This window comes from Muntiacus reevesi, chromosome X (assembly GCF_963930625.1).
Source record: "Muntiacus reevesi chromosome X, mMunRee1.1, whole genome shotgun sequence".
In the NCBI taxonomy this organism is placed as follows: Eukaryota; Metazoa; Chordata; class Mammalia; order Artiodactyla; family Cervidae; genus Muntiacus; species Muntiacus reevesi.
The window spans coordinates 52509817-52522640 of NC_089271.1; the positions used below are offsets into that span (position 1 = coordinate 52509817).

Below are 12824 nucleotides of genomic sequence, written 5' to 3' on the forward strand. Positions count from 1 at the left end.
TAGCTCTTGTCCTGGTGGTGGAGAGTTAGGGCAGTGGGCGGTGAAATTCAGGGAGTCAGATGAAGGTGGGGGTGAGTCTTGGTTTGCTATGGGAGGGATGTGGGGCCTGGAGGCCTTAGGACGGAAGACAGAGCACAGAAACGGGAGTTATACATTGAGGAGCGGTGGCCGTGGGCGGGGGGCGGTGGGAGTCTTTGTTTAGGCCAGGGGGAAGGGACGGGGAATCCAGCCCAGGTGGCGCACGAGAGACATAGTGCGCATGCCCAGGGATGCGCACTTCCCCGTCGGCCATTGCCGTGCAGTGTGCAAGGTGCTCTGGGAGTCGAACCCTGCGCATCGCATCTTAAGCTTTCGCTTCTTTCTGTTTGGCCGAGACCAACAGGGTAGGCCCACCAAAATTTTCCTGTCTGGAGTTTACGTGTGCATGTGTGTCAAGGGGAGCCAGAAGGCTTTGGGTGGGTGAAGGGGTGCCATCTTTAACTTTTGAAGAGGAAGGCTCTCGAGGTCATCCGCCATAGCTCTTGTCCTGGTGGCAGGAGAGTTAGGACAGTGGCCGTTGGAGGTGTGGAAGTCAGATGAGGATGGGGGTGAATCTTGGGGTGCTATTGAAGGGATCTGTGTCCTGGATGCATTAGGACTGACGACAGAGCACAGAAATGGGAGTTACATACGTCGAGGGGAGATGGCGGGGGGGGGGGGGGGGGGGAGGGGGGGAGTCATCCTTGTGGAGAGGGGGGAGGGGCAGGGAAAGCAGCCCATGGACCCGCACAACAGACATAGTGCGCATGCCCAAGGTTGCGCACTTTCCCGTCGGCCCCTGCGGTAGCGCACTTTCCCGTCGGCCCCTGCGGTAGAGTGTGTGCGAGATAGACTGGGTGCCGAACTCTGTGCATTGCATCTTAGCTTTCGCTTCTTTCTGTTTGGTTGAGATCAACCGGGTAGGCCCCCGATATTTCCTGTCTGGAGTTTTAAGTGTGCGTGTGTGTCAGGCGGAGCCAGAGGGCTTTCGGCGGGTCAGGCGGTGCCATCTTTTAACTTTCACTTGTGAAAGGAAAGCCTTCGAGTTCAGCGGCCATAGCTCTTGTTCTGATGGCAGGAGAGTTAGGGCAGTGGTTGGTGGAGGTGTGGGAGTCAGACGAAGGTGGGGGTGAATCGTGGGGTGCTATTGGAGGGATCTGTGTCCTGGAGGCCTTAGGACTGACGATGGAGCACAGAAACGGGAGTTATATATGGAGGGGATGTGGCGGGGGGGGGGGGGGGGGATCGAGGGGGAGTCATGCTTGTGGAGAGGGAGGAGGGGCAGGGAAACCAGCCAAGTGGCGCACTAGGGACATAGTGCGCATGCCCAGGGTTGCGCACTTCTACGTCGAGCCTTGCGGTGCTGTGTGTGCGCTGTGGTCTGGGTGCCGAACTGTGCGCATCGCATCTTAGGTTTTGCTTCTGTTTGGCTGAGACCAACCGGGTAGGCCTGCTGATATTTCCTGTCTGGAGTTTTATTGTGCATGTGTGTCAGGGGGAGCCAGAGGCCTTTGGGCAGGTCAGGCGGTGCCATCTTTAACTTTTGAAGAGGAAGGCCCTCGATGTCAGCGGCCAGAGCTCTTGTCCTGGTAGCAGGAGAGTTAGGGCAGTGGGCGGCGGGGTTCAGGGAGTCAGATGAAGGTGGGGGTGAGTCTTGGGGTGCTATTGGAGGGATCTGGGTCCTGGAGGCCTTAGGATTGAGGACAGAGCACAGAAATGGGAGTTATACTTTGAGGGGAGGGGGCGGGGGCGAGGGCAGGGAGGTGTGTCATCCTTGCGGAGAGAAGGGAGGGGCGGGGAAACCAACCCAAGTGGCGCACCAGAGACACAGTGTGGATGCGCAGGGTTGTGCACATCGCCGTCGGCCTTTGCGGTGCAGTGTGCAAGGTGGTCTCGGTGTTGAACCCTGCGCATCGCATCTTAACTTTCGCTTCCTTCTGTTTGGCTGAGACCAACAGGGTAAGCCCACCGATATTTCCTGTCTGGAGTTTAAGTGTGCATGTGTGTTAAGGGGAGCCGGAGGGCTTTGGGCGGGTCAGGCGGTGCCATCTATAATTTTTGAAGAGGAAGGCCCTCGAGGTCAGCCGCCGTAGCTCTTGTCCTAGTGGCAGCAGGGTAGGACAGTGGTCGTTGGAGGTGTGGGCGTCAGATGAAGGTTGAGGGTGAGTCTTGGGGTGCTATTGAAGGGATCTGGGTCCTGGAGGCCTTAGGACTGAGGACAGAGCACAGAAACGGAAGTTATACATCGAGGGGTGGTGCAGTGGGGACAGGGGGGAGTCATCCTTGTGGAGACGGGGGAGGGGCGGGGAAACCAGCCCAAGTGGCAATCCAGAGACGTAGTGCGCATGCCCAGAGTTGCCTACTTCCCTGTCGGCCATTGGGGGGCAGTGTGTGCAAGGTGATCTGGGTGTGGAACCCTGTGCCTCGCATCTTAACTTTCGCTTCCTTCTGTTTGGCTGAGACTAACCGGGTAGTCCTACCGATATTTTCTGTGTGGAGTTTCCGTGTGCATGTGTGTCAGGGGGAGCCAGAGGGCTTTGGGCGGGTCAGGCGGTGCCGTCTTTAAATTTTGAAGAGGAAGGCCCTCAAGGTCAGCGGCCATAGCTCTTGTCCTGGTGGTGGAGAGTTAGGGCAGTGGGCGGTGAAATTCAGGGAGTCAGATGAAGGTGGGGGTGAGTCTTGGTTTGCTATGGGAGGGATATGGGGCCTGGAGGCCTTAGGACGGACGACAGAGCACAGAAACGGGAGTTATACATTGAGGAGTGTTGGCCACGGGCGGGGGGAGTCTTTGTTTAAGCCAGGGGGAAGGGACGGGGAATCCAGCCCAGGTGGCGCACGAGAGACATAGTGCGCATGCCCAGGGATGCGCACTTCCCCGTCGGCCATTGCCGTGCAGTGTGCAAGGTGGTCTGGGAGTCGAACCCTGCGCATCGCATCTTAAGCTTTCGCTTCTTTCTGTTTGGCCGAGACCAACAGGGTAGGCCTACCAAAATTTTCCTGTCTGGAGTTTACGTGTGCATGTGTGTCAAGGGGAGCCAGAAGGCTTTGGGTGGGTGAAGGGGTGCCATCTTTAACTTTTGAAGAGGAAGGCTCTCGAGGTCATCCGCCATAGCTCTTGTCCTGGTGGCAGGAGAGTTAGGACAGTGGCCGTTGGAGGTGTGGAAGTCAGATGAGGATGGGGGTGAATCTTGGGGTGCTATTGAAGGGATCTGTGTCCTGGATTGCATTAGGACTGACGACAGAGCACAGAAATGGGAGTTACGTACGTCGAGGGGAGATGGCGGGGCGGGCGGGTGATAGTCATCCTTGTGGAGAGGGGGGAGGGGCAGGGAAAGCAGCCCACGGAGCTGCACAACAGACATAGTGCGCATGCCCAAGGTTGCGCACTTTCCCGTCGGCCCCTGCGGTAGCGCACTTTCCCGTCGGCCCCTGCGGTAGAGTGTGTGCGAGATAGACTGGGTGCCGAACTCTGCGCATTACATCTTAGCTTTCGCTTCTTTCTGTTTGGCTGAGATCAACCGGGTAGGCCTGCTGATATTTCCTGTCTGGAGTTTTAAGTGTGCGTGTGTGTCAGGCGGAGCCAGAGGGCTTTCGGCGGGTCAGGCGGTGCCATCTTTTAACTTTCACTTATGAAAGGAAAGCCTTCGAATTCAGCGGCCATAGCTCTTGTTCTGATGGCAGGAGAGTTAGGGCAGTGGTTGGTGGAGGTGTGGGAGTCAGACGAAGGTGGGGGTGAATCGTGGGGTGCTATTGGAGGGATCTGTGTCCTGGAGGCCTTAGGACTGACGATGGAGCACAGAAACGGGAGTTATACATGGAGGGGATGTGGCGGGGCCGGGGGGAGGGGCGAGGGAGAGTCATGCTTGTGGAGAGGGAGGAGGGTCAGGGAAACCAGCCAAGTGGCGCACTAGGGACATAGTGCGCATGCCCAGGGTTGCGCACTTCTACGTCGAGCCTTGCGGTGCTGTGTGTGCACTGTGGTCTGGGTGCCGAACTGTGCGCATCGCATCTTAGGTTTTGCTTCTGTTTGGCTGAGACCAACCGGGTAGGCCCGCTGATATTTCCTGTCTGGAGTTTTATTGTGCATGTGTGTCAGGGGGAGCCAGAGGCCTTTGGGCAGGTCAGGCGGTGCCATCTTTAACTTTTGAAGAGGAAGGCCCTCGATGTCAGCGGCCAGAGCTCTTGTCCTGGTAGCAGGAGATTTAGGGCAGTGGGTGGCGGGGTTCAGGGAGTCAGATGAAGGTGGGGGTGAGTCTTGGGGTGCTATTGGAGGGATCTGGGTCCTGGAGGCCTTAGGATTGAGGACAGAGCACAGAAACGGGAGTTATACTTTGACGGGAGGGGGCCGGGGGCGGAGGATGTCATCCTTCCGGAGGAGGGGGGAGGGTCGGGGAATCCAGCCCACGTAGCGCTCGGAGAAGTAGTGCGTATGGCCAGTGTTGCGTGCGTTTCGTTGGCCATTGCGGTGCAACATTTGTAACGTTCTCTCGATTCCGAGCTGTTCGTGTCGCATCTTAAGGTCTGGTTCTTTCTACTTGTCTGAGACTCACCAGGTAGGGCCACAGATCTGCCTGAAGTTTAGGTGTGCATGAGTGTGAGGGCGAGCCAGCAGGTTTCTGGCGAGTTGGGCAGTGCGGTCTTTAGCCTATGGGGAGAAAGTTTCTCGAGTTGTCTTACTCCTCACAGGTGTCGTGGGCGCCATAGCTCTTGTCCTGGTGGCGGGAGAGTGCGGGTGGTTGGTGGACGAGGTCAGTGAGTCAGGTGAAGGTGGGGTGAGTCACGGGTACATTATTTGTTGTGGCTGGTTCTTGGAGGCCCTGGAACTGACCACAGCACAGAATCCAGAGTCGGTTGCGGGGCTCGGGACCTGGGGGCGGGGCAGGAGGTAATGGTAAGGTCTAGAAACCGACGGCTGTGGGGGTTTTGGACTGCATTGCTAGATTTGTAATGCCTCGAAAAGGGTACATAGGAAGGAGAGTGTCTCGTAAGATCTTAACTTACATAGCTTGAGTCTGCCATTTTAGTGCAAAAATAGCTATAAACAAACTATAAAGGAGTGAGTGTGATTTTGTGTTCCAATAAAGCTTTATGGTGTGAGGGGGGAGGACTTGGCAAATGAGAATGTGACACTTTTATCAGTAGTCACTCAAGTTTTAAATTTCCAGCAGTGTTTCACTAAAAGTGTCCATGATGGTGAATCAAGTTGTGAAACCAAAACTCATCAGAAGTGTATTCTTGGTAATTCCTTGATTGCCCCGTGGTTAGGACTACATGCTTTACTGTGGTGGGCCTTGGTTCAAACCTTGGTCTGGGAACTAAGATCCCAAAAGCCACGTGACGTGATTAAAAAAAAAAAAAGTGCGTTTTAAGATGATTTTTCTGTCTACTTAGCCTTAACATAAACAGTTGGTTTTGCAAGTTGCCAGATTTGGTGTAATTGGAAAGCACGCGCACAATTAAATTACCTTGAGAGTTATTTTGAAAATATTTTCAATTTTACAGAAATTGTATGCATCATCTTTGGCCAGGGAAGTGTTCAAATAAAATTTTTTTCTTAAGGGCATTTTCCAAATGACAATATTCTGTTTTCAGTGGGAACTATGAGTCGGAGAATAAAGTCAACATACAGGCCTAAAGGAAGAGGTTTTGGTCGTGGATATCCCAGGGCACTTGTAAGTGTGGCTTTAACGTTTTAACATTTGATGTTTTTTTTTTTTTTTATTAGAAATTAGTTTCCTTTAAGTATTGTTGAAGAATATAATGATAAAGGTATTCCGTGACATTGATCCAGGAGGATTAGACTCGTGATTGATGATGTTCTTAAGCTTATTAACAAAATTGCACACATCCATCCCAACCTTGATTAAAATAGCTTCTAAAGTCTGTGGGTAGCTGTTCTTAGAATAGCCTCACTGTGGGAAGAGTAAGTTTATTAAGAGTAAGTTTGAATAGTATTGGAAAATGTCTTTAGATTTATTTATGATCAAATATATGTTTATATTTTGTATATTGTTGACATGTATTAGTAACACAGCTTTTCATTTTTGCACACACACATCCCTAGATCGAGGTTGAGGAACCTGAAGAGGAGTCAACAATTGAAAGGAAGAACATTCCACCTCGTCAAGAGAGACAGGATGAAGGAGCATCTGCATTTCCAGGTGTGAAGGGAAAGGGAAGAGGAATGCCTCTGGGTGTGTGTGTGTACACACATGCATGCTCGTGCACACTTTTTTATGTCTCATGTATTATGATATACTAGTAATTGAAGGAAAGAAAGCAGTAGAAAGTGATCTTAAACATGGCCTGAAAATTGACTGGAAAAGTGAAGAGAGTATAGTTTGTAGCTTGGGGTGATCCCTCACTATAATAAATTTCCTCCATTTTATAAATGAGAAAATTGAGGCTCAAGGGCTGTGTTAAAGAGCATTTGACTATTGAGTACAAAATCTGTATTTCACTCCAAAGTTTGAGTCTCCTTATTGTGAATGTGGCTGTAAAAACGGTGGAATGATTTTGCTTAAAACTCAAATCTCTGAACTGTAATGTTTCTCAGTATTGGCCCAGTTCAATGTAGTAGGACAGAGACTCCAGAAATGAGTCATGAATGATGGCCATTGTTTATGTTATTGGTATTTTTACATGGAAGTTTGATAAAAGCTGAATAGTTCAGGGTACTGGTGTACTGGTTTAGTGTGTTTTTTTTTTAAAATAGTTTTGGTTGTGTTATTGCAGCGTGTGGGCTCTCTCTTGTTAGTAGAGACAAGAGTGGGCTCTCTGTCTCTTGTGGGCAGGGGCTACTCTTTGTTGCAGTGTGCAGGCTTCTCATTGTGGTGGCTTATATTTGTGGAGGACAGGCTCTAGGCCTACGGGCTTCAGTAGTGTGGCACACAGGCTTAGTAATTGTGATTCATGGGCCCTAGAGGGCACAGGCTTCAATAGTTGTAGTGTGTGTGCTCAATAGTTGTGGTATACAGACTCAGTAATTGTGACTTGAGAGGGCTCAGTAGTTGTGGCACATGGGCTTAGTTGCTGCGCAGCATGTGGAATCTTCCCAAACCAGAGATTGAACCCATATCCTATGCAAGGCAGGTGGGTTCCTTTCTACTGTGCCACCAAGGAAGTCCTCAGAAGATTGATTATTCTAAGATTAACATAAAGACAAATTATTTCTCCTGCATATATATAGTATTTTGAAGCAAAGCTTTTAGGTAATTCGGGCCACTAGTAAAAGTTTCTAGAATTTGATGGGCAACTATGCCCATTCATTTCCTTCTATCATACTTCCTTTATCCTCCCTGTATATTTGACTGTAATTCATAATTTCGCTGTTACTTTTGGTACCAAAAATGGGATTCATTTATGGAAAGTTATGTACTGGACTTTTGGACTTAAATATAACTTTTATTTATTTTAATGAAATAAGTTTCTGGTTATCCCAATAGAGGGTGGGCATCACAACTGTTAAGATTTGTCATAGACCCACAAATCCACTCAGATAACCCTTCAGAAAATTACATTTTAATTGTAATTGAAATCCTATATGTGGTGTAGACTTCAGGCTTTGTAGATAGCAGAGGCTCACTGTTTTTAGTACACTTCAGCAATTATACAGAAATAATTATTCTTAGACTGACATTTAAAAGAAAGGTTTCATAATACAGGAAAACAAATATGTAAAGTCCATTTCTAGTTTCTGCTAATGATGCATTACTGAACTATACACTTAAAAATGGTTAAAGTGGTAAATTTTTGTTGTTGTTGTTATCTAAAAAAATTTTTTTTGAGCATGCCACATGACTTAGTGGGATCTTAGTTCCCTGATCATGGATTGAACCTGGGCACTTGGCAATGAAAGTGTGGAGTCCTAACCACTGGAACTCCAGGGAATTCCCTGTTATATGTCTTTAAACCACAATTAAAAATAATTCTTGGCTTCCTGAAGTACAATGCAGATGTCATATCTTCTCTTTAATTTTTGCTTTATATTTCTAAACAAAATTACATAAAATTTGCAAGCCTAGAACAATTAACTGATACTTTTCACTTAGATTTATGAATTGTTAATAGTTTTTACCACATTGGTTTCATATTCTCTTCCCTTCCCCTGTATATACACACACATATATACACACTTATTGATGTGTTTGCTCTTTTTAATCCTGAGTCATTTAGATAAAGGTTAACACATTATGACCTTTTACTGTAAGTACAGTAATACATATATAGCCCAAGAACAAAAAAAAAGTCACTTTTTGGCTGATCACCGTATGGTTATCAAAATCAAGAAATTAGTGAGAATATGCAATCATTAAATACACAGTGTATGTTCAAATACCTCCAGTTGTCCTGATAATTCCCTTTATAGAATTTTTTTTTTTATCCAGAGTCCAGGCCAGGATCATGTGATGCATTTAGTTGTCATGTCTATTTAATTTAATCTGAAATAGTTCTTTAGTTTTTCTGTTATTCATAACACTACATTTTTGAAGACTTTTTTCCCCCACTCTATATATTATCTGCTCATGCCATGTAAGGGAGCTCACAGTCTAGTCAGATACAACAAATACAGTCAATACAACAATACAAATACAGGTAAATACAGTCAAATTACAGTATGCACAAGTACAAAAGAAGTACCTAATTTGTTTGAGGGCAGTCTTGTGAAAGGAAGAGGGGTAATGAAACCCTGTTTTCCTGGTGTTTGGTAACAGACTCCTGAAATAATGCTTTTGTGATTCTCATGCATCACATTTATTACCATAGTAGACTAAGGCTCTTATTTCATAACCCTGAAGGAATATTGCCATTCCCTTATTCATGTTTCAGCCTCCCTGGTGTCTCAGAGGGTAAAGCATCGACCTGCAATGTGGGAGACCCGGGTTCTATCCCTGGGTGGGGAAGATGACCTGGAGAAGGAAATAGCAACCCACTCCAGTATTCCTGCCTGGAAAACCCCATGGGCAGAGAGGCCTGGTGGGTTACAGTCCATGGAGTCGCAAAGAGTCAGACAGGACTGAACAACTTCACTTTATTCATACTTTATTTCTTAACTTGATAAACTTTTTATTTGCAAGGGCCTGCCCTGGAGGTGCAAGGGCCTGCCCTGGAGGTGCAAGGGCCTGCCCTGGAGGCTGATCAACAGGAACTGGCTGAGCCTGAGCCGAAGACTGGTGGTGAGCATGGAGATGGTCCTGAGCCTGAGCCGAAGACCGGTAGTGAGCATGGAGATGGTCCTGGTGTTGAGGGGGAGGGACTGCCGGATCCAGAGCCCATGAAAATGCCAGAAGCGGGTATGTTATCTTATTAAGCATGTGAATTACAGAGTGTCTGTTTTCCATAATATTTTCAATAATATAGAGATAGGATTACTGTTTTAATAACAGTTCACATATACAGATGATTTGAAATGTAGTTCAGAACTTAAATGCCTGACTTAAATGCCTCTTATAAGGTATAGAAACAAATTGGGTCAAAGCCATACTGAATTATTAAAAAAATTTTAAGTATAAGCCTTTCAACCAACAGTTAATAGTTTTCAGATACTTTTATAGAGCTCTGCAGTAACACACATCAGTTTGTATGAAATATACTGAAACCCTGAAGTAGGTTCTAGTACCAACTCTAATGTAATTTGTGTGACTTTTGGGCAAACTCCTTAACTTCTAAACTCATTCTTCTAAAAATGGTGACTTCAAATCAGATATTGAAAAACTATTTTTAGTTCTCATTTTTGCTTATTCTGGTTCTGTTGCATATAATACAAAGATAAGCTGCTTTGTGAGTTTTTTTTTTTATTATAAATCATCAAATCCTGACCTGAGTCAAATTACATTTGAAGTTCCATCACTACTAAGAAAATGAACAAAAACACTTTGCTTGAGGTTTGTTTTTCTGTTCAAGTTCTGATGCCTCTCCTCAGATTCTGTTGAATTCTGAATTCTCTGGCTCTTAAAGACAATTGCATTTTATTTTTTTTAAGTTTTATTTATGTATATTTGACAAAATTGTAAACAGTTGCATTTTCAATCCTTTCTTGAATGAAGTGTCAAAAGATACAGTCTAGTTTTCTAATCTCTGTTGCTGATCAAGTAGAGAGAGTGCATGTAGTTAGGGATGCTTGAGGTTAGTGTTAGTAACCTAACCTACGCTGAGTATGCTCCCTGTCTCCACTGTCAGCGTTAATAAGCTACTGTTCCTAATAAAATGTGGACACTGATATAATCACCTCTACCATGGCAAATGTGGCATGAAAATTTTGTGCCTTGAGGCATCAAATTGGTAAGATTAAATTTCAAAGATCATAACTGAAGTGAAGCACTTGATGTTTAGGGAAGAAGTTACCCTGCATTAGTCTTCTAAATATTTTCACATTACAATCTTGGTCCATTTTACATTACATTTTACATTACAAGACAGTTTTCAGGCTACTTTCAGGAACCTGTTGAACATGGCTAAGATGTACTCATAGGAAGATTGTAGCCTTGAATTACAATGTTATCAAAAAAGGAAAAGGTAATAAACTACATGAACATCTAATATAAAAAAAATAATAAAAGGCAACAAAATAAACCTAACGGGAAAGGAAGGGGACAGGTATGAATCATTAAGAGAAGGAAAAGTAATAGTCACACAACCAATAAATCGAGATTGCTCTTTAAAAAAATATTTGTGAGTAGAAGACCCACCAATTTAAATCATCTTGGAGAAAATACAAAACGCCAAGTAGCCATAATAAGGATTGTGAAAAAGACAAATATTGAGTATATTGTCTATCTATCTGGATATTTGGCTTTCCAGGTTTTTTTCTCTTTCTAGACTTGAGAAATGGTACTGTTTTCCTTCACAATGTGATTTTTTACCTTTGATGGTAATGGCTTAAAACTAGCATAACCACATAATTTATACAAACTGGAATGCTTTAAAGTGTGTATAAAGAGTCACTACTCATAGTTACAGCAGGAGTATGGATGCAAACAGGGACAAATGGTTAACCTACTACTAGGTAAGGGCTAAACTGGCTCACAGAGAGTTTTGTACTTTTCTACATTACAGCCCAAGCAAATGCAGTACTAGCTTTTCTGTTTTTCATTTAAGCAGTTCTATTTTTTCAAGTCAAAACATTTAAATGAACTTTTTTTTTTTTTTAATGAACTTTTAAAAGTTTCTTTTGTTGCTTAGGTTTTTTTATTGTTTGGATTTTTACTGAAAATATAAAAAATTGTACTTTCTACTTAAAACTACATCTGAATAGAAGCATTGGGTTTTGTTATGAACTTGAATAGTCTCTTTGTTTCTCTGTATCACTAGAAAGAGTGATGTGTTTAGCAAATGTTAATGTGCCTGAAAGTTTACCTTCAAAGTCTCTATAGAGGTTTAACTGTAGATAAGCCAATGGTTGGTCATCCTTAGAGTTCCGGTTTTAGGCCATTTTATAAAACTAATTTATAAATCTGAAACTGTAAAACTAATTTATAAATCTAAAACTGTAGTGTTCTCTGTATCCCTTTAGTGTCAATAAAGTTCTAACTAATAATCCAAAACGCTTGTTAACTTACAGGTGAAGGGCAACCACAGATTTGAATGAAGACAAACTGTAACCACGCAGGCTGTTCTTGAGACGGAAATGTGGCTGTTAAAATTCTTGCAGTATTGCATCTGAAACTACTATAACATTGACTTAAAAGTTTGAAACAAAAAATTCAAAAAAGTTCAATAAAGTTTTGCAGCAGTAAAGTTTTGCAGTCTTATACATCTTTTGTTAAATTTATTTCTAGGTATTTGATGCCACTGAAAATTACACCTTTTGGGGATATTTTATATTTTGTTTGATCTGGTATATAGAGAAATAATTTTTGTGTGCCATTTTTTCCTACCCAGCAACCTTGCTAAATATGCTTATTAAGTTCAAAAGTTTACCTTTAAGTCATTTTCAATTTTCAGCATACATAATCATATCATGTTTGAATAATAATTTCATTCCTGTCATTTTAAGCATTATAGCTTTTATTTCCTTTTCTCATGGCATTAGGTAGACCCACCTAGTAAAATAATGTTGAATAGAACTGGTGATAGTGTACATCCTTGTTTTATCCCTGATGAGAAATGGAGAATTTTCAGTATTTCCCCAAGATGTATAACTGTGCTTTTTTTGGTAGATACTTTATCAGAGTCATTCGATTTTATAATTACTTTGCTTAAAGTGCGTCTATTGATATGATCACTTCCCTCTATTAATATGATAATGGGTTGAATTACATTGATAGGTTTCTGTGTTTAAGCCAATTTTATATTCCTAATATAAACCAAACCAATTTTGTCATGAGTAATCTATGTCCTAATTGTTTAGGATTATGTGTGTCCTCATGAGTGACCTAGCATATACTTTTATTTCATGTATTTTTTTTCTTAAACTTTGGTATCAATGTTATGCTAGCTGCATGCAATGAGTTGGGATGTAAGACCTCGAAATTCTCTAGAGCGGCAAGACTGAGTACCCATCCCTTCAAATTTTGTGAGGTGCCCATCTTCCCTGCCAAATACTTCTAATGATGTTGTCACTGTGCTCCTGTTTCAATGCTGATATCAATCTTCAGTACACAGAAAATTAAAAGTCACTGTTCTTGATTTTGATCTGTGCTGTTTGGTCACAAATGGCTGATCAACCCTGGGAAGTGAAAGTTGCTCAGTCATGTCCGACTCTAATACGATCCCATGGACTATACAGTCCATTGAATTCTCCAGGTCAGAATACTGGAGTGGGTAGCAATTTTCTTCTCCAAGAGGTCTTCCCTACCCAGGGATTG

General features: G+C 44.1%; 1 protein-coding gene across 1 annotated transcript; it reads left to right on the forward strand.

Annotated features, from left to right (window-relative positions):
* Positions 1 to 4606: 4606 nt before the first annotated feature.
* LOC136154468 (P antigen family member 1-like) lies at positions 4607 to 11803 on the forward strand. Its single transcript, XM_065916734.1, has 5 exons — positions 4607 to 4649; positions 4705 to 4790; positions 6083 to 6179; positions 9096 to 9311; positions 11796 to 11803. Exons 1-5 carry the CDS (start codon positions 4607 to 4609, stop codon positions 11801 to 11803), a joined length of 450 nt encoding a protein of 149 aa, XP_065772806.1.
* The last annotated feature ends 1021 nt before the right edge of the window (positions 11804 to 12824 follow it).

Bases quoted from the DNA above. Each gene is read 5' to 3' on its own strand.
- LOC136154468 (XM_065916734.1), top strand. From the start codon at position 4,607: ATGAGTGTGAGGGCGAGCCAGCAGGTTTCTGGCGAGTTGGGCA. The intron at 4,650-4,704 runs GTGCGGTCTTTA...TACTCCTCACAG, and splicing joins GGTTTCTGGCGAGTTGGGCA to GTGTCGTGGGCGCCATAGCT. The intron at 4,791-6,082 runs GTGAGTCACGGG...ACACATCCCTAG, and splicing joins GTGAGTCAGGTGAAGGTGGG to ATCGAGGTTGAGGAACCTGA.